At 30.9% G+C, this 23,230-nt stretch overlaps 2 protein-coding genes and 1 non-coding gene across 4 annotated transcripts in view; 1 reads left to right on the plus strand and 2 right to left on the minus strand.

Moving 5' to 3' along the window:
• LOC126777711 (lysozyme-like) overlaps positions 1–23,230 on the plus strand; it is a 127,400-nt gene that overhangs the window by 64,034 nt on the left and 40,136 nt on the right. The window lies entirely within an intron of this gene.
• The window catches only part of LOC126777626 (slit homolog 3 protein), a 114,841-nt gene that overhangs the window by 5,286 nt on the left and 86,325 nt on the right, over positions 1–23,230 (minus strand). Inside the window, exons 3-13 of one of the 2 annotated variants that reach the window (XM_050500724.1) lie at positions 16,399–16,615; positions 15,566–15,684; positions 14,175–14,318; positions 11,877–12,024; positions 10,780–10,908; positions 9,854–10,045; positions 8,270–8,628; positions 7,118–7,320; positions 5,973–6,122; positions 5,601–5,869; positions 2,933–3,001 (exon numbers count right to left, since the gene is read on the minus strand). In XM_050500724.1, the coding sequence (XP_050356681.1) occupies positions 2,933–3,001; positions 5,601–5,869; positions 5,973–6,122; positions 7,118–7,320; positions 8,270–8,628; positions 9,854–10,045; positions 10,780–10,908; positions 11,877–12,024; positions 14,175–14,318; positions 15,566–15,684; positions 16,399–16,615 (1,999 nt within the window). Of the gene's footprint in view, positions 1–2,932; positions 3,002–5,037; positions 5,870–5,972; positions 6,123–7,117; positions 7,321–8,269; positions 8,629–9,853; positions 10,046–10,779; positions 10,909–11,876; positions 12,025–14,174; positions 14,319–15,565; positions 15,685–16,398; positions 16,616–23,230 lie in introns of those variants that run through there. The other variant, XM_050500723.1, reaches the window with a different exon arrangement.
• Positions 14,723–14,795, minus strand: Trnam-cau (transfer RNA methionine (anticodon CAU)). The gene has a single exon. It is a non-coding gene; the product is annotated as a tRNA-Met (tRNA).

The raw sequence follows: 23,230 nt of genomic DNA on the forward strand, positions 1-23,230 counted from the left end.
TAGTCTCTAGATATTAAATGCGTTTCAAATACAACCATAATTTTGAATACTCTCTTATCATTTTATTTACATTAATTATATCAGTTCGCTAATTGGATGTGAATATTTACGCATCTTATGATTAATTACAAATTATAAAGAGCCGTATAGCGACTTCGTTCGTGATATATTCAAATATATTCGTAACATGTACTATGTGACATTTTAAGGATCCTTTTCTTATTAAAATATACACTTGATACCATTGTCTGATCGTTTGTCATAGATTTTTCAATTTGCATTTATATGTATAACATTTTTTTTATTTAAATAGGTAGGCAGACTGGTGTATGCTCTACCTGATGTTAAATAGTGATATCGCATATATATGTTGACACTAATAAATATTACCCATCCCTTACGTCGCCAATACGCCACCAACCTTGGGGACTAAGATGTTTTGTACCTCACTCACACTTCAAACAGGAACACGACAATAGTATATATAGCTGTTTGACGGTACATTATGTGACGAGCGAGTGGTACCCGGACGGGCTTTCACAAGACTTACCACTCAGTAAAAATATAAACAATTCAATGATTTTATGATTTACCTGACATAAGCTTGTTAATATAAGTTATTATAGTCATTTTGTATGCATTAGCTACGATTCCCTATAACAAAATAATAAATTGTTGAAAATTGAGTAGTATCACAGAGATGTATGTCCACAGATAATAACTATCGAAATATACTGATACATGTAAACTAATCTGAATTATAAATAACTTCCTATTTAAAAGTTATATAACGTTTGGATATCCACAGAGTGCAACCTGTCATAGCGTTTTAGATGTGTGTGTGCGGTTATGTTAGTGGGTGTGTGATATATGTATTTGTTTGTGAGTCTACATATGTTTCAATGTTTCCACTCGCACTAATTAGTTGCTATGGACTCTAAACAATGTACGAAGATAAGGTTGCAACTTTGAAAATGTGACCATTATTTTTATATATTAATATAAAAAATAAAGTAAAATAATATATCTATACTGATAAGGAGACGAACTACACCAGAAAAATTACACCAGAATTGATGTTTATTACGGAGAAGGTTTAAGTATATAATATTATTATATAAGCGGCTGAGCTTCGCAGTTTCACACGCTTTAAATTTAAGCTATTGAAGTGACAAGCGTGAATTTCACGTTCTTGTAAATTATATATTAATACTATTGAATAGAAAGTATACTTTATATTTGTAACACTAAACATTCCTTTTGTATTTCCCGAAGTATTCCCTAAAGTGGATCCTTAAATAAGTTTTTTTCTCGTATAAGAAGTACCCTTTATAAATGAAATTCATATGTAGAAATGAAACGCCTTATTGTATGCACTACGTTTTAAGCGCTTGTTTAGTTAAACACTGATTTATCTCTTACAGCCATCACTGTTATGACTTTCGAAAGAAGATAGCATTGTTTATTAAATTAGCCTCAAAGCAACATTTATAGTTAGAATAGTTTTAATTAAAATTTTCAGCAGTAAATATTATATATACATTTCACATCAAGGTAAGATAGATCTAAGTCCATACGGACAAATTCACGGCCATAGCTAGAATAATATTAAGCAGATAAATGATAAACTTGATTTAAGTTGTTTTTTTTTTATTTCAAATAGGTAGGCAGATTTGCAAATGGGCCTTTTGCATACCTTTGCATATTTGCACTTTATGCAATATTAATCATAATTTAGATTGTCAAAGCGCCGCCAACCTTGGGACTGGGCCTGTAATTCACCCTTCAAACCGGAACATAACAATACCAAGTACAGCTGTTTTGCGGTATATATCTGATTAGTGGGTGGTAACTAACCAGATGAGCATAAAGCTCTATCAATAAGTGTTCAAAATGTACTGTAAATTAAATTAATGGTCTATTTTACCTGTTGGTATGACAAGCACTATTCTACCGGCAAACAGCAATAATTAGTGTTGTTTTGTTCCGGTTTGCGTGAGCCAGTCTACAGAGAGAGACATAACATCTTAGTTCACAAGGTTGGTGGCGCATTGGCGATGTAAGCGATTGTTAATATTTCTAAAAATGCTAATGTCTATGGGTGGTGGTGACCACTTACCACCTGGCGGCCCATTTGCTCGTCCGACCTATTCTATAAAATAAAAAATGTATACTACATCATATTCGAATATATATAATACTAGTATTACGTAAATATTAATTTATTAAATAGTTGAATATTAAACTCGCAAGCCAATTTATATGAGTAACAGTCAACAGGTGATGTCTGGTTTAATAGCTACACTTAATTATTGCGAGTGTGAACGTGATTGAAACCAATGCGAATAAGTCTAATAATATTGCAGTATAACAAGAACAAGGTACATTTAATCATATACATATAGTACTAAAATAATATCGATTATGGAATGAGAACTGAATAAAAAGTATTAAATTAATAATATATAAGCAAACATAATTAATTATTCAACGCCTCACAATCTGCGAATAAGTCGAGAACCAAAAAATTGTAAGCACTTAAGACTTCTAAATAACAATATGATCTTTGCAAATTAAAAATTGAACAGTAATTTATTATACACAGCTGAGTAACGTTTAAATAAAATATATGTTTTCTTAAAATCAAAGTCGACAATTTCATCTCGTATAAATATTATGCAAATCAAATAAAACCTACAAAGAAATCAACAAGACATTTTTTATAAGTATTATCCTCGTTTCAAAATAAATTTAATAAAAAAATTATAATTTTATTTCCTCACGAACAGTTTATCAACAAGGAAAATATATACAGATTCGGAGCCCACGTTTATAGTTACATTATACAATGCAACAATTACAATACAATGGACCGGCAAACAATAAGATACACTTCATCACACGTAAGCATAAATAAACAGAAATAACTCACAATTAGTAAGGAAAGTCTTCGGAAAATTATATTTCAACAACTCGCGAGTTAACGAACACCGTGTGAATACTTTACATTGTATTAATGAAAATGATAATAGAAAAATTATAAAAACACTAGACACGCGTCCACTCGCCATGGCGGTCGCTTAACAACTAGTGTTAATTATGATCCAGTACAATATATTTAAATGCGCAGACGCACCTACTGACATTTGACATAAATTTGGGGAAAACCATTAGCACGTTTAAATTATCCCTCTCGAACAATAACAAGACACTTTTTAAACACTTTTAAATTACACCACTAACTTTTTGTATGCACGAGGCTATTTTAGTATTTGTAAACAGAAGTACTTCAAACGTTCATACACAGCATATACTATACTATAGAATATTTATATAAAAGAAATGGTAAGGAAAAAAATGTTGCCTTCAGGGGACAATGGAGAGAGAGGAGACGAAAACATCGAAATAGATGATTATTGATAGAATTTATCAAAATTGAATTAAAAAGTAAATAAAAACAGCTTCGTTTATACAATAAATATATTTTCTTATTATTACAATGATATTGCACCGAAGCAAATTGTAGTATTCGCGCCACACACAAGGTAGTAGATTGCGGCGGTGGAGAGGCATAATGACTTAACAGAAGATCATGTCGTTTGCCATCACGGCATACGAATCCTTAGGAATGCCAAAAGATATTTCGGCGTGTTCAATATACAATAGAAAAAAGGGAGCTCAGCCTCGAATGTAGGTGGATAAACCGAAATAAAAAATAAAATATATTCGTTAATTTTTTATTAAGAAAAATGTCTGCAATTCATAAATTATTATTTACACAATTATTTACTAATTAAAGCGGAACCAAAGTTCTTTAAAAAATTTACAAAATGCAAATAAAAAAAATATACAATAAAAATAACCCAACTAACACTTGTTAAAATCTTCTATCTAAAACTTTAAATAACAAGGAAAAAATCTTTAGTGACTTTGACTAATCTTGCTAATAAAAATCAAAAAATCAGACGCCATGCAAAAAACTTGTTAGAAACTAAAAAAGAGTTGTTAGAAATAATTTACAAATATTTTTCTTTACCTCATCTCTATTATTCCATTAATTATCATTTTTTAGAGAATAATATTTTAATTAATACTAAAATTTCCACATCAAATGTTGTAGATACTAAGATTTCTTCTACAAAAGTGATTTATTTCGACACAAAAAGCTATGAATCTTATAAATTAAAAAAAATCCCCCTAAATGTTTCTACTTAGCTCAACGGAGATAGATGTATTTCAAAAATTACAACTGATTTATTAGCCAGATTAACATTACAATATTTAAAAAACAAAATTTCAGAAGTATGTATACATACCTGCCCAAAATTTGACAGACAAATAATAATATGAATGTTACTATCTAGCAAACAAATCAATCATAAAATACATTTTCTTGACACGGCGTCTTCGCCACTTTACCTAAACAGACAAGCCTCGTGTTAATACATTAGTATAAAAAAATATTTTAATATTAATCTTCATAGAAGAAATAATTAAGCATTAATTCATATAATAAAATAACAATTAAATCAAATTGGAATTATTATTATTGTACAAATAATTACTTATTAATCCGGGTGTAATCTTAAAATAGCTTATTATAAAACTTCAAAAAACATTAATTAATGACCTTTTAATTTGGATCTTACAATAAAGTTTTAATAAAATTTTGCACAAAAAAAATATAGATTTCTCATATTAACATTCTATAGAAGTTTATTAATAATCTATTAAATATAAATATAAACCAATCAGTCATTTTTGACGCTAAGTTAATAGAAGAGATTATATTAATTACTTAACAAAATAATTAACCGCGTTATCACGTTTAAATGTTTATAAACGTTAATTGTAATCAATAAAACATTCCTGGAATCAAATGTACATACTTGTTATACAATATACTTATTATTATTTGCGCAGTTAAATTAAATGCATTATCAATACTTTAAATAGCCAAATAATCTTATTAAAAATATTGAAACGCTGTTTTATACATTAAAAAAATACTAATAAAATACATTCATTTTTTGTGACAACATTAATTGCGTGTTAGACACAGAGTATTATAATTTTTAAACGCTTTACAAGACTAGGGAAAATATTCTAAAATATTTAACAAATAAAAAAATACTTATCATAAATCTACATGTAAATAATGAAATAACCAAAATATTGTATTTTGAAATGTGCGTGTTAATATATGAATATATTACAGTAGCATTTCATACAATAAATTACAATCAATACTAAGTTTTGTAATAACACAAGTAACTTCGTCATCCTTTTAAATTATCGTTATCATCAAACCTTGGAAGTCGCAGTAAGCATGACGTAACTAGCTCTAAGATTTTCTTCCGGTGCAGGTTCAGTCCTAAAACACCTATGAGCTGGAAATTCTGCTGGTTTCTTTAACATTTTTCTCACGAACCAAACCAGTCCTATAACTATTATCATCAAACCCAATGCAACACCAACCAAAGCCGAATTAAGATTTCTAAATCCAGATTTCATTTCTAAAGTTCCGACTGGTTCCAACAATTGTGGTACGACACAAATTGGATGCATTTCGCTGACCTTGAACTTCGATATTGACGCGCAAACTTTGTAAGGACCTCGAATAAACCCTTCCATGGACACTTCTAAAGTTTCCTGGCATGGTGTATCTTTTTGCGCCACCAGGGATCCTCTAGATAAAACTGCTAAAATTACGTAACAATTATGCAAGGGCAAGAATCTGGTGTCAGCTGTTGACACTCTTTGGGATCTTGGTAAAATATATTGCGGTTTCGAAAGCGGCATTCCCATTACAGAAACTAAAACAGTGAGAAGTCCTTCAATTGTGACATTTGACCGGACTTCGGATACTCTAAAACAATAAAATTTAAAATAAACATTTGATAAAAAAAAACCTTGAGGATTGTCAGTGTATTTTAATAAGAAAACTATATTTAGTGACATCCGTGATTTACCTCAAAACTTCTCGATCTGGAACGGTAATTGGTAAAGGTCTGACAGTAATATAGGCAGCTCGTTGTCTCACGAGCTGTGGTGCACCACAACCCAAAACTAGAGCCATGGGAACGTCATTGCTGTCCATCTCTTCTAAAGCTATGCAGAATCTGTTATGATAAAATTTAAAATTAATGTTAGAGCTCGTAAAAGTGCAAGGCAAATAACGTTCATTCCTCGGTGCACATGGCACCTGCTGTAAGTGGCCATGCCAAGATCATGAAACGTACAGATTTCTGAACAATATTAATAAAAATAATAAGAATGGCTTATTTGCATAAAATAAGGTTCACATGATGTTTTTCTTTTTCACTCAGAAACTTAGTCGTGCCGATTTTGATCCAGTTTGAACTGATCTTCTGTTAAGTTAATCCACATGTTCTACCCACTGAGTCATCTCAGTCTACACATTGAAGTAAATGGTATAAATGTTACCTCTCGATTAATCTTTCTTTAACTTCATAAATATGTAAACCGTATTTAATTTTTAATTTAACCAAAAAACTATTAAAGTATCGATTAGAAATAGACTAATTATATTGTTTTGTCTCGTAATAATAATACCAATTCATAGAATAATAAAATTCTCTACCCTTTATTGCCTTATGAACCGTATAAGAGCGTGCAAAATTAAATTTCGTTAATCTAATTTAAAAACTACGTTAATATCTTGGATATTTTTATACCCTCGATAATTTTTCAAGATAAAAAATACAATCTAAACATATAACGAAGTTTATTAAATTCTTCGAATCTTTAACATTTTCTAGCAATAACATGAATATTAAATTATTATATACATCAATTTTATCTTAAGATAAAATTAAATGTTCCGTACAGTGCTAACCTTATAAGAGGTTATCAAGTGTCGTTCAATCTTAATATCAGCAATTATCATTACATTTGTCGCATCCATAATATATATAAATAATGTATAGGATTATTAAAAATAATTATACTTTGTTCTAATAATTAAAAACTTGTTAAGCGATCGATCGATTTGCTAACACCGCAGAATAAAAAATAGGAAAAATTATATCCAGTTTTGTTTTTTATCTATCAATACTTTGTATTAATTATTTATTTATAATATAATGTTACTTACGTATATTTTTCTATGGGATCAATCTTCAAGCCTCTTAAAATTACATTCGATGGTGGAGCTCTGTGGCAAGCAACGTGCTTAGGGAGTCCACCGCTCTTGGACGCCGTCACACCTGTACATCTGTATCGTCGCGTAGATGGCGGTTCCAACGTCCAAGATAAATGTACTTCTTCGTCATCGTACCAAGAATCTATAAGTTGTACCTGACAATTTTTTTTGTGTTAATTTATTTTTTTAACTAGATTTTTGATATACGAAATGGTTAAATTTATTGCATTATGAACTCCATGATACGAACAAATAATCCTATTTGATATGTCAAATCATTTTTAATACGAGTAATAAATTGAATCACTCGAAAACATAAAATATTATTAGCTATTTAATTATAATATTAAGTAAGTGATTCCGCGATATTGATTTAATGAAATATTTCCTAGGAAAAACGTAGACGCGAAGTTTTATTAAACTCCTTCCGATCTATTCTCTTCAAGAAATTTTCTTAGACGATGCAAAGTGCCCTCCTTCATTGGTGAGGTGATGCTTCATCATAATATTAAAATATGGCATTGGATATTCCGCACACAACCTCGACAGGAATGACTTTCTATCACGATATTAAAATTCGATAAAGTTATCGATGAATAAATAAATAAAGAACACTTCGAAGTATGCGTAAACAATAATTTCAATAAATTGAAAAATATATTTTTGAAGTTATGTAAAAGAATACATTTTTATTTTATTTAAATTAATTGATGGATTTATATTTTTATTATTTGTACTTATATCACTGCTTATTATTATTTATTACTTAATTATTTTTTATAATTAAAGAAATAGTCTTGACGAGCCGGTTGGCGTGGTTGGTAGAACACTTGCCTTTCACGCCGAAGGTTGTGGGTTCGATTCCCACCCAGGACAGACATTTGTGTGCATGAACATGTCTGTTTGTCCTTAGTCTGGGTGTAATTATCTATATAAGTATGTATTTACAAAAGAAAAATAGTATATGTTGTATATCAGTTGTCTGGTTTCCATAGCACAAGCTTTGTACAAGCTTAATTTGGGATCAGATGGCCGTGTGTGAAAATGTCCCAGGATATTATTATATTATTATTAGTCTTGTGAGAACACAAAAATTAACATTACTTTAGACTTCGAGATAGGCAAGTCTTCTTCAGCCGGAACTTCCAACTCTTCGTCATAAATGTCATCGTCTAATCCATCAGGTTTATCTCCGTACACATCTACAGGATCATCCTTGTCTTGATCGTCTATTGTATTCTCAATTACTTTATTATAATCAAAATTATCTTCATCAATAACTTTCGTATCGACATGTTCATCGTCGCAAAGTTTGTTTTTCGATAGTCGAGATATTAATGCTCCCTCTAAATGAGGTGGCGTGGCACAAACGGCTGCTGATTTATCTGATTGAGGCAGGTTTTTTGCCTCCCGCAACCACCTCGCAAAGCCAGCCATTAAGCAATCGCAATTAAGTGGATTATCTGCAAAAGAGAACGAATTTATCTTTATGAGTTCGTGAGTATAAATGGGTTGGAATTAAAATTAACGACAATCAAACAATTGTTCTTTGTTACTTTTATTTCCTTTGTGAAAGCCGTGATTATCGAGGAAGTTTTTTGCGTTTTAACTTTTGACAATGCACATCGAATTTAATGAATATTTCCAACGACTGAAATTTTAATGTAAAGTAATGAAACTCAGTTAATACTCGTATTTTCGTATACGGATTTATCAATGAACACCATGCACAAGCACCTCGTAACAGTTACAAACTTTTATCAATTACTTTTCCAAGAAAACCGTAAATAACATAGCGTCAAAATATTTTGCTCCGAAAAAAGAAAAAGCACCATAAAATTATTTTCCCATAAAAGTCTCATAAAGGAATAACCACGAACAGTGGAGTCATGCACAAAAGCTTTGGGTGGCGTTTCGACAGCCGAACAAAGAGGTTACAACGTCGCCCCACACCAAACGTCTGATGCTAAACAATACCCAAATATGAACATACGGACAGTCGAATAATCATACCATTTAAAATAAAATAATATTATTACTTTTAGGGCTCATCATGTAAATGATACATACGTAAAACATATGCTAAAGATTCTAGTCCATATTATTTAACAATGTCTTTCCTATTATTAGAAGGTATTTAAACATATTTCTAAATTATAAATATAAGTTATTTTACATATTTAAGTAAATTTGTCCGACGTAGTTTTTTAAACTGTCCTTGTGGTATCTTATTTTACGAGATAAAAATTCTGTGAATGACACAAGCTAAACAAAATCAACATATAACATATACTGAACTTCCCTATTCATGATGATATTGAGAATCATAAAAAAATTAAGTTTACATATCAACTTTAGAGCTGTTCTGTAAGAACAAACTCGAATCCCAGAAAACGGTTGTGAAATGTCAGAAAGTGATATGCGACATTGACCATAATAATTATAACATTTCAAGAATACACAAATCAAAATAGTAAACACTCCATAAGTCAAAATTTCACATGTATGTAATAAAGTGAGTTCTTAATGAATCACTCTACTGCAACCTATAAATGATGCTTGTAAATATTATAACATCGAATGACATAACATGTATGAAAAGAAATGAGACGATCTAAGATTCTTTAACTCGGTCTCCGTCCCAACTGTGTGTGACTACCAAACTGCGTGTCATCGTATCGCCATTACCTTCAATAGTAAACCGACGCAAGTCCTTGTGCTGTACAAGAGCTCCGTCTTCAATCATTGATATATCGTTATCATGGAGCAGGAGATCTGTGAGATGATGAAGAGCCTTCAGAGGTTCCGCAGAGAGAGACCGGAGAAAGTTGTGTGACAGGTCCAAGTGTGCCAAATTTATTAACTGTGCTAATGATGCGCCTGTACAAAATTGACGACAATTTCATCATTATTTATAGATAACTTATGAATATATTTCATGGCAAATACAAAAATTAAAAAAAAAGCAATGTTACTTTGGATAATGCAGATTAAATGAATAATAAACTTTATTCACGTAAGCTCTTATAAACATTTGATACGTCGTGTACAGGGTTAATTTTTTATTGTAAAACAACAAAAGCTCCGTAGCACGCTCAGATTCTGAAGTGTAGTGTATATCAGCCTTAAAAAACAGGCTTTACATATAATTCAATACTTTAACATGTCGACCGGTGTAAAGAATATTTTGTTTTTGATTTAATTTATCATTTATATAAAAAACGCAGATTAACGAACATGAAGGTAGTTGGAAACAATAATTCAAATATATTAAGAAAATATTGAAAAAATATAACAAAAAAAATCTCTGCTGAGATTCTTTTCCTTTTGTTCCCAGATTTCTACCTTTTTGTAACGGAAATTGAAACGTCAGTGACTTCGTTCGACAAAGAACTTTCACAATGGACGTTATCCCGCGCCGGATCTAATCAAATTTGGCACATCTAATCCTACATTACGAATGTTAAATTTAAAAAATATAATAATATTTTTTTTTCTCAATGCTGTTTAAATTTACAGTATAATACTAAAAAGTAATTTTCAATGTTCTTTTTTCAAATTTTAAGCATATATTTTTCTAAGATAATAATGTTACGTTAAATGAAGAAGCTTACCTGAGACGGCTACAATTTCATTATGAGAAAGGTCCAAGTGTGAGAGATTAGCAAGATGCTTGAAAGCGTAGTCTTCTAACACGTCGATCTGATTGTTATGAAGATTTAAATGCGTGAGATTTGTAAGACCTAAAAAAATAAACATTCAGTAATAACAGATTAAAAATATATATTAATTCAGCATTAAATACAAAGCCTAAAAAATTCGAATTTAGAAGTTCTAATCAAAAACGTTTTAACAGAAATATTATAAATATACTCAAATATGTAGTAGTAAAACTGGTTTTTTGTTCGATATATTTCTTATTTTTTTATTATAATATAACACATATTTATTAAATTTACATGAAAGCCTTAAATATATACAAATAAAAATTAAAAATAGTTACTGTACAAATCGTGACAGCGTGGAATGGTGACAAGAATACTGGGAGCATTAAATTACATTAATTACAGAAATTACTAAAGAGTGACCCATACATCGATTTTAGTATGGCTAAAATGTAAAGGGTGAACTTATATTGCTTAGCTACGATCACGTAAGTAATTAATTACTGTTACTTGACAAAGGCCGATTTCTACTAATTTATAACGATTACAATACGTTTCCGATTCAATTCCGATCCAAATTTGAATCATCTGTATTTATTCGAATCGGAACCGAACCGATCATATGTTAACATATACCGTTATTTCGAAATCAAACATAGTTGTTAACCTGTATGGCAATAGTCGATAATTAAATTAAAGAATAGGAAAACGGAAAAATGGCAACGATCACGCTTCGATTCGATTGCGATAACGTGACAATTTGTTAGTAGAATTGTGCCCCAGTATTACACATCTTAACAAGGTCTCCTATGTTGTTGAAAAAAGGATCGAGAAATTGATCCACCAAGCTGGCACCATATATGGCGACTATATATTACATAACATCTTATTTTGGTAAATAGATATATCCAAGAATATTCTCATTTAACAAAGAGTACAAAATGCGTCGTGACTAAACTACATCAATAAGTACATCGGTACTTATTGGTACAGGTTATTTCTCCAATAAATACTCTATGTAACACTTAAAATGTTTGGATTCACACCTGCTAAAGCCCCTCGTCGGATGCTCGCAAATGTGTTATCGGACAAGTGTAGGGTTTCCAAAAAGCTGAGAGCTGGTACTGTGGACGGTCCAACCGGTCCTTCTAGTGCGTTACCCGAAACGTCGAGTTCCTTTAAATAATGCGCTTCCTGTAACAAACATGTATGATTAATATATATCTATGCGTGTTTCATGATTGACGGAATTATATTAACGATGAAAACATTTATGTTAATCCATCTGTAGGAATAAGTTATACTGTCAAATCTGGAAGTAATTTATATTATAATCTTAAGAAACAAGATAATCCAGTGCATAGCACACGCCAAGAGTAATTGAAGACTGTGAAATAAAATCCGGCCAAGCATCACTCTCAATTCAATATTTTTCGAACTAACAATCGAACAATAAAATGGTTAATTCACAATTATTTAACAATAACAATTCCTGAAAACATTTCTTCAAAATATATTTGCAATTATTTTTACATATTTATTTAATCATATACAATATTACAGCTTTCTTATTTATGTGGCTATATAACAAATGCATAGGAACTAATCCTACAAGATATAGACTTTAACGCCTGACTGCTCTCGCACCGTCTAGCCTCTATTCAACACATTGCAAGTCTCATCCATTATTCAAAGACATCACATACAGTATGATTAGCTTTGAGCGACTGAAGATAGTATTTTGACCACTTGGAATACAATTGTGCACCTCAGGAATATTATGTTGCATTCATGATATTAGAAATTATGTACTCCTTAAAGTTGTTATTATAATTAAGATAAATTCAAGGGATATTTTTGAATAGACATTTAAATCTGTAGATTGCTTGAAAAATTATCCAATGTGTAACCGAATTACAGACACGTAAACTCAAGAGCTATAGACATATAATAGAACACAGTTGCACTTTTTATTCCCTCGCTCTCATTTTAGATGACGCGAATTCTTTGCAATATTTCGTGCTTTTCTTAGTTCAAGAGTGTAATTCTGACAACTTTCTATTATTGAGAATTACTATGAGTTTATTTGACCCAAGCAGGGCTATGAAGATTCCGATCTTCTTTATAAGCTAAACTAGATTAAGAAAAGAGTGAGTGATCAACAAAACTTTCAACATGCCATAAATTTACATAATTCAAATAACGAAATAATTAAATTGCATCAGATAACTAATAATATTATGTTAAATACGATAAAATAATGCGCAATGAATATTAGAATACGTTACGTTCAAAATGAATTGTAACATTATTATATTTAAATTGTAATATGATTGGAAGTCCGAAATGATGAAGCTGTTGATACGTGACGTGACTCGATACATGTTCTGTGTAGCTTAGAACGATAATTATTACAATACTGCGATCAATAATAGTGTCCATCATGGACAGCCTAGCCGAACACCTGGATGGTGAATCTAGGAATCCAGAATTCCAATAAGATCAAACACAAAAATCGCAAACAATTTTTTTTATTGTAATGCAGCCTGAATATGAAAATAGGCAGGCACACACGTGTGTGGAGACAACATATATATATATATATATATATATATATATATATATATATATATATATATATATATATATACCTTAAACACTGAAAAGGCGTTGTTTCATAATAATATAATCAAATCGAAGCCAATTCCTTATGATATGAATAAGTCAATATACCCATACAATTATTTATATACAAATAGCACAAAACCAGAAAGAATGACTTACTTGTTATATTTTAATGAAATATATATGTATATGTTTCTTGTTCCAAGTTGCACCAATAATAAGTATTTTTTTTTCTTATATAGATGTTATGTAGTCCCAATATTTTACTAGTAGTAATAATTAGTATTAATACTGTTAATCGACTACAGATAATTGCTTCTTAGCAATATTTCATATCACATATAAATTGTTTAGCGTGGTTTCGATATATTGTTGTAAATAAATTTATTAGCCTTTTAATAATAAAGAAAGTCTTGCCCTTATTCGTACCCTCCCACTGTGTACTATTTAGTTCCAATGGGTCACAATCTTTTCAGGCTATAATATATAATTAATAAAGCAACAATCATACTCTACATTATTACGACATAATAAAAAATTATGAAAATAAACACGCTAAATGTTTTTCGACAGTTATTCTCAGGTCGATGGTAGTTTTTAATGTGACAATCAATAAGTGTAGTGATTTATATTGAATTTTGAGGTTCAAACACTAAACTATATAAAAAAATAATATTTAGATCACACGGATCCTTATAAAAAAAACAACAATGGAATACCTTCAAGGCATTCAGCGCGGACACTTTAAGTAAATTGCCTCTAAGTCGTAGCACGGAGAGCTTGGATAAAGGTTCAAACGCGCCCGGCGATATATTCGTCAGCTGATTGTCACTCATGTCCAGGTAGGTGAGATTTTTAATACCCTGTCAAAAGAAAGTTATAATTTTTTAATATGTATATAAAAAGTAGACATAAGGGCAAATGGACCTCCTGAATGTAAGTCACCCCCGCCCTATTATATTGGCGCTTAACCAATCCTTACACCAATACGCTACCAACTTTTGGAAATAATATATTGTTATTTCCCTTGTGCCTATAGTTATACCGGCTCACTTACCCTTGAAACTGGTTTACATCTACACTATGTACTGCTGTTTGACGCTAGAATATGTTAAGTCAAGGTTTTGCTTTTTAAGTTTATCGATATCAGTGTCCTGAAAAAAGGCATTTTTTTACAAAAGTTTTTTATAACCAAATATTAGAAGCAAGTTAAATTCGGTCGCTCAGGTGCTTATATTAAAAAAATAATTAGGATTTCAAAATATATTGCCCCGGGTGAGGATCGAACTCACGACCTTAAGATTATGAGACTTACGCGCTGCCTACTGCGCTACCGAGGCGATATAAATAATCTTGAAAAATACCTGTATGTCTTATCGACTAAACGGCTTAAGCTAACACAAAGAATTTTAATGTTTATTTTATAGATAATATAATAAAAAACGCTACTTGAGTCACTTTCTGTAATTAAAGTTAGTATTCTTATACTTTTATTGTAACTTAACGATAAATATTTAGTATGTTATGTGATTTCTGCGAAATAATTAAAACTTAGCTAGTAATATTATATTAATCTAACACGAGTTAAAATAAATATTTCAAGTAATATCCCCTGAAATATAATATACTGCCAGTACTAATAATTCAATCATATTTAAGTATTTTTATTTGTACGACTTAATGTTATAGTGATCTGTGCTTTTTTGACGATTCTATATACTTACAATGATGCAATATTTCTTTTTTAAATTAATTAATAAAAACATTTCTAGATAAATACAATAAATAAGGTAGTTCACTAGGTGGCAGAACTTTGTACAAGCCCTGGGAAGGTACTACCCACTCATCAGATATTATAATATCAGCTAAACAGCAATGCTTAAAATTTTTGTGTTCCGGTTTTAAGGTTGAGTGAGCCAGTATTCATTAGTTGCAAGTGACATAAAATTTTAGTTCCCAAGGTTGGTAGATTGACGATGGACATTGATGATGTAAGAAATGGTTAATACTTCTTACAATACGAATGTCTATTGGCGGCGATGATCAGGTAGTCAAGTCTGCCTATCATTTTTAAATAATAAAAAAATATTACATATTTGAAATACTTTACCTTAAACGAGTTTGAATCCAATATATGTATTTTGTTATTAGAAAGATCCAAACGGTCTAAAAAGGCGAGGTATGCTAACGCTTCAGTTGGCACGGACGGAAGTTGATTGTTAGGTAAACCTGTAATAAAACATTACATATAAAATAAAACTGCCACGATACGACCTAAATTGGTTATTAAAAGTAATAGTAAAGTTAATAATAATTAAAGAATAACACATATTTAAATATGAAGTAAAATAAATAAAATCATAAAATTTCGTTATTGAAACTATTAAATATATTTTTTTTATTATTATAATAACATAATTATGACAACAATATCAACGGAGAGGGGGCATGATGCCAAACGAGTCTTACCCCTAAGAGCGCCACCATCCATATAATAGACGTATCTTTTTTAAAGTAAAACATTGTAAAAAGGAATTAAACAACGAAGCATTAACAAAGTAATATTTTTTTTTCAAACACTAATTCTGATTTATCCCTTGACCCATTACTAAAAGAAGAAAAAGTTTCTTAACTAGCCTACCACGTGTACATTGTTAATGCTGTTAACCTTCGCATCTATTATTCCTGCAATTACACTGAGCACTTAACCCAGTTAAACACAGATATTTTTATTGAAAACATTTGATGTACCTTTAGTTTATTATGAAAGGTACCTAACATTTTCTAATGAGTTAATTACTTTTTTTACTTCTGCGTCTGTTTTACTGTACTATTATGGCTCCGTTTAATTATTATTATTAATTATATAAAGGGGGAAAACTATTTACTCATACCTGTTATAAACCTTACTATTAAAAATACAAAGAATAACTTATACATTACCTAAAGCAAGCAGCGTCGCAGATATACTACTAAAGGCGCCTTGCTGCACACGCTTAATGTCACCAGATGATATGACCAGACCATGCAGACCTACACCAGCCAGTTCAGCTATTGAAGCTGAAGATAGCGATGTGACCCCACGGAGAGCACAGTCCAATAATGACACGGCACTATTCTTGTTTCTTGCTCTTTGCTCGCGAAGATGGCGTCCAATTATCTGATGACAAACATTTTCATTAATTTAAAAATATAATTTAAATTTGTGACTTCACATCTATAATGTATCATATCTATTACAAATTTAAAGACAACACACTGCCCGCTAATTACCCAATGCAAGCTTACTTTGCTCATGGTTTTATTACAGTCAGTAAAAGCAGTCAAATTATGGAATTCCCTGCCTCGAGAAATTCGTCAAGCTGAATCTTTACATTTTTAAAAGTCGTTTGCAAAATTATTATTTGTCAAATAAATATTTCATGTTACATTATTAGGTGTATATATGAATTTTAGTTATTTTTAAGTGCACAACTATACTCAATCTTTGTTCTTGCTTTCATCCTTAATAGAAGTTGCCCGGAAGAGATCACTGTGAATGATAAAGCCGCCTTAGCAGATTATATGATCTACCAATACTTTTTTTTTTGTAAATTGTGTGCAAATCCCGAACTCAAAATGAATTATAAATACAAATTCGTTCATCATCATCATCCTTTTGTCGTCCACTGCTAGACATAGGCCTCTCCAATGGCACGCCACTGAGCTCGATCTTCAGCTCTCAATCTCCATTCGCTACCTTGCGTATATCGCCACTCCACCTAGCTGGAGGGCGTCCTACGCTACGTTTTCCAAGGCGTGGTCTCCACTCGAGAACGCATCTACTCCAACGGTCGTCGGTTCTGCGACATATGTGTCCAGCCCACTGCCACTTCAGTTTACGAATCCTTTGGGCTATGTCGATAACCTTGGTTCTCTGTCGGATCACCACATTTGGGATTCGATCCTTCAGAGAAACTCCGAGCAAAGCCCTCTCCATGGCTCGCTGAGCGACTTTAAAATGGTGAACCAATCTCACTCTCAGTACGTTCAATTAAGTATTACGTGAAAACCCAGTATTGCTTACCCGGATTTGATCCTAAGATTTACAGTTATTAACATTTTATCATCCACAAGACCATCTCGGTTCGGTTCTTTTAACTTATAATAATTTACATAAAAAAGCAACTGTACGGACTGCGCAAAATTAATAAATATTTTAAGCAAAATAATTTAATTTATCCACAAAACTTCTTTGAAACGCCATTTGTTTAAAAGGGCTCGTCAGTTTAATAGTTTATTTAAAATAAAGCGGAGAATCTCAAACTTTTTCACATCAGTTCTCCCTTTGTTAAGATAATTTTTGCTCAGCAAACTTATATACATACAAATAAACCGGCCGTTTGTTTAACTCTGAACAAAATTTAAATTTGATTATTGTTATGTAAAGTAAAGTGAAATATAAATTTTGTAGAAACTATTTATGAAAATTCGACTTAAGTAGGTTGAATTTTGTAGTTGAAAACTATAAGGCTTCATAAAGTCAAAACAGTCGTACATTTGATGTAAAGTATTTAAAACTTTTTGTATTTTATTTCACACTAACTAGTGCTCGCGCCTTCGTCCGCGTGAACGTTTTACTATCATATATTTAAAAAAAAAAAACAGTTTCATATTCTATTACTCATTTCTCATCGTTCACACTTCTTTTTTATAAATTTATTCAATGTACAGATACACGACTTCTACTGTTTTATGCTTTGAAGAAGAATTTAAATTATTTAAAATGATGATAGCGTTATTTCTCTGTCATCGGATTTCAATAAAACAAACCCTAAATATTGCTTCAAGCTAAGCTTAATCTACCTGTTGATACCGCATCCATTCAATCCATTCCGCAAATAATCCATTCAGTAGTTTTGGAGAGGTGTACATACAAATAAAATTTACAAAATATGTATTTTAGTGTTCACGTTTTTTCATGAACTGATTCAATTTATCATTCAATATACAGACACACGGCGTCTACTGCTTTATTATATCTGTAGATAGTATTTGTAACATTAAATATTATTTTAAGTAGGTGCTACTCGTATAAGTAGCTTATTCATTTTATTAATAATTTAAAATTATATTTAATTAAAAATACTCTATTTAAAAATTTAAATTTTTTTTTCATAAACTTAAATACCTACCTAAAATTAATATATTATTAGCGATTGTATCGTCGTCTATTGACTTTAGCGTTTTATGATGTCGCGTCGTGTGATTTTCTTCTTTGATGCGAATGACAATAAAAGGCTCGTAAAGGGTGGAACACAATTTTTTTGCTGATTGTTAAGGAAGAAATATTGAGCGTGGATTCTATATCGGCTTTATTAAAATTTATTACTTTATTTGTTTGTTTTTTTGTTTTCATTGCTGGTATATTTTTATTAAACATGTAGACGGACTCGCAAACGGGCCACCTTATGGTACGTGGTCACCATCGCCCATAGACGGTGTAAGAAACATTAACCATTCCGTTCGTCGCCATTTGATGGCGCATTGGAGATGTAAGTGATGGTTAACATGTCTTACAATGCCAATGACTATGTGCGTTGGCGATCACTAACCAAACAACAAAAACAAATCACTTGGCCCACCTACCTATTGTATAAAAAAAACTTTGGAAATTAAGAATTTATCTCCCTTGTGCCTGTAACTCTGGCTCACTCACCGATCAAACGCAACAATAAAACGCAGAAGTATTGTTGCTTGGCGGTAGAATATCAGATGAGTTGCTCAAACGGGCTTGCACAAAGCCCTACCACGAAATAAATTAAAATAATATTATGTATGCACTTCAAATATTCTACTTTTAATTAAATATGTGTTATTGAGTGTTAAATTAACTATTGACCTAAAAATATATTAATATTGATATAGAAAAGTAGTTTTTGAATAATCATCGCACATGTATTTCTAGAACATAATATATACATTATGCACAATAATACTAGAGGCCATTTTTTAAGTATTTAATTTAAGGCACATCCTGATTTATAGCTTAACTTAACTACACTAGAAAATAATGTAATAAATATAAAGCTACAGAGTGTTATCATTTGTAAAAGAATTCTAAAGCAAGTGTACAAAGGCAACGTGCAACACGCGATGTAGTTTAGCCTATACGTACTTTGAAATTCTTACGAGACATGCCATTTTTCTTACTTTAACATTAACAATAAATTTCACATCTTTAGTATAAAGCTTGTACACATTGTGATCTGTTTTTTTTTTTACAAATGCTATCGCTAATTTTTTTAATACATTTTTGACGATAAAAATGTGTCTGCGAAGTGAACGGAGGCAGAATCACAAAATATGGCCGTGAATGACTATGAAATAAAAAGTCTCGTAGTTTTTTTAAGACATAGGTCACAAGCATATCATATAAAAATGCATTTTTGTGTTTGTCTGTCCTTATCTACTATAATAACTACACACGTTTAACAGATAAGTTAAACTCAACTTGTGGCAACATGAAATCGTGTAACAATGAAAAAAGTCACTTAAAGAATTTGATATTCTTCTTCAATTCATACAAAAAAATCATTATAAGCCATGTGTTTATATATTGAATATTTTTTTCTAAAAATGATTGTGCGCGGTAAAAAAAGGGTAACAGAATACGAAATGTTTTTTTTTTTCCATACATCGTAATAAAACTTTCACGCGGACAAAATCGCCGCGAACCAGCTAGGAGTGACTATATCACCGTAAATATAGTAAAATTAATATTATAAACGAATTTGTATCAAATTATTTTTACTAATAAAGTCTATTATTAAATCACTAATCGTCAATTAATACTACTAACTAAGTACTGACTAACTACTAACGACACATTCTAGTTAGATTTATGGTTTAAATAATAATATATTTTTAATTAATCAAAAATCACTTTAAATACCACTCGCTGAACACAACAATCCATAAAAACTGATTCGGCTAACAGTTTGCGGATCGCATTTCGATCGACATAATTAACCACAAAAATTAAAACGAATTATTTTGAAATCCTTAAATTGGTTTGTATGCAAATACATGCAGGCCACGTGACGCGGAGATTGGTTATTGGTGAATTTTCTGTTGTTACGTTCACCTGGCAGCCTATAAATTTATTTTTAGCTATTTCATGTCACTGTTTTTATTGGATTAAACAAAAATTTAAATGAAAATGTTGAATGAAATATAGCCCGCTATGGGCTTAAACTTCTCAATCAAAATTCTATTTAAATCCAACGCGAAGAATAAAAAATAAACACTATCGGGCTTGTTTAAACGATATTCTTTTATTTTTTCTTAGCATTAATGAAACTTTAATAATGATTGAATTTCTATTATATATATAATAGAAATCTGGGCCATCTCTCTCTCGCTTATATATATATATATAAGAGCGCGTGAATCTTAACCGATGATCTTAGGTTCAAACTGGGGCAAGCACCACTGAATTTTCATGTGTTTAATTTGTGATTATAATTCATCTCGTGCTTGACGGTGAAGGAGAACATCATGAGGAAACCTGCATGTGTCTAATTTCACTGAAATTCAGCCACATTTGTATTCCGCCAACCCGCATTAGAGCAGCGTGGTGGAATAAGCTCTAAAACCTTCTCGATAGAATTGAAATTTGTCAGGTACTCCTTCCCCGACATGACGCTCGCTAAGAACAGATTTTGCACAAATCCTATCTAAAATAGATTTTTCTTCTTATCTACCGGAGAAGCTGGGATGATTAGCTGCTAAAGTAATAAACCGTGCGAAGCCGGGGCGGTTAGCTAGTATATTATTAAATAAAATAAATATTTTTTACTCCACGATACAACAGGTTAGTATTATTCAATATTATGGATAGTTAATATTAAAGGATCGAAGATCGTGGGTTCAAATCCGAGGAAGTACAGTGGTACTATGATTGTCGTGAAATTTAATGTGCATCATTTAATTTTAAACGTCACTTGTGTGTGTGTGTTTTTATAAAGCATATTATATATTTTTTTTATTAATAACTTACAAGATATTAAATAAAACACAACACAGAAATTTTAAACTGTAAAAAATCAACGATTATACACTTTTACATACAATATAAACTTATTTACAACAAATATATTATATAAATGCCTTAACCTATAAACGAAATAATAGATTAATCGATCTCATAGTGTAATAATATTATAATAATTTTGTTATTTTTATATTTTTATTATTTACTTAACTGTTGTATTATTAGTTACGGTTAGACTTTTAAATTTTTATGTAGGGTGTATGTATGTACAACCAAACTAGGTTTATATTATTTTTTTGTTTACACGTTTATAGATGTGTCGCTTCGTAAGAGTATATATATAAATTGTTAAGTTTAAGTGTTTAGTGATAAGTTGGTGTATTTCAATAAATAAATGAATAAAAATAAAAAAATCCAACAGAGTGAAACATCGAGTATATTAATATATTTTGGTATTTTAAATATCAAATATATTTTTGTTCTTGTTGTAAATCTCGTTGTTGTGCATAATTATCAAACAGTTAACTGTACAAGAAAATAAAAATGTATAATGAACTTATGCCAATCAAGGATCTTATCCAGTCAGCCTATGAAATTCTGAGAGAAAAATTAATTAAGTTAATTTAATTTTAAATAATTAATTAATTGTATGTTTATTATATGTATGTTTAGTTTAACGTGGAAATCCTTGAGGGAGGCCTTTGTCCAGCAGTGGACGTCTTTCGGCTGGTGATGGATGTTTATTATATACTTTACTAGATTCCGCCCGCGACTTCGGCGATGTGTTAAGACCACTTTCACATTTATACCACCTATTAGTAAGGATGCTATTTAATTATTTTACAAAGTAGTAAGTACATCTTTACTATAAACAACTAGCTAACCTAATAGCTTCGCAGGTATAGATAAGAATGAAAAGAATATATTTTAAAAAGGATTTGCTTATAATCCATTCTTGCTAAATTTCAAGTCTATCGGACTTGGGATAAGCCTTGGACTGGGCCTTAGACTGGGAGCTTCGGAGATCTCGTGACGATTCAGTATTACGCTTACTTATATTCACACAATTCAATGTTGACATTGACTAAAAATATAATCATTTTCTTTAAGACCACTACATCACATCTGACATTGTCTGAACCAAAAATATTTGACTAACAATCATTATTCATGTTTGAATTTCTACGCCTCTTAAGAATTGTGGGTGTGTCAAGTTGATGTCGCAAGAAACAAAACATGCTACGTATAAATGTGCAGGCAAACGTAAAAAATATTATATCATAAAAAGCTATATATAAAAAGCTATACTGGTGGTAGGGCTTTGTGCAAGCTCGTCTGGGTAGGTACCACCCACTCATCAGATATTCTACCGCAAAACAGCAATACTTGATATTGTTGTGTTCCGGTTTGAAGGGTGAGTGAGCCAGTGTAATTACAGGCACAAGGGACATAAAATCTTAGTTCCCAAGGTTGGTGGCGCATTGGCTATAAGCGATGGTTGACATTTCTTACAATGCCAATGTCTAAGAGCGTTTGGTGACCACTTACCATCAGGTGGCCCATATGCTCGTCCAACTTCCTATTCTATAAAAAAAAAGCTTTTATTAGGTGACTTTATTTTTAATTTATTGTGTATATACTATTGTAATAACACAATGTATATGATACACTAGCTATGCCTCGATGTTTTAACCATTCTAAATTAGTATTATGCGCTGAATAATAAAAAATACTAAAACC

The sequence above is a fragment of the Nymphalis io genome, chromosome 23, assembly GCF_905147045.1.
Source record: "Nymphalis io chromosome 23, ilAglIoxx1.1, whole genome shotgun sequence".
Classification (NCBI taxonomy): domain Eukaryota; kingdom Metazoa; phylum Arthropoda; class Insecta; order Lepidoptera; family Nymphalidae; genus Nymphalis; species Nymphalis io.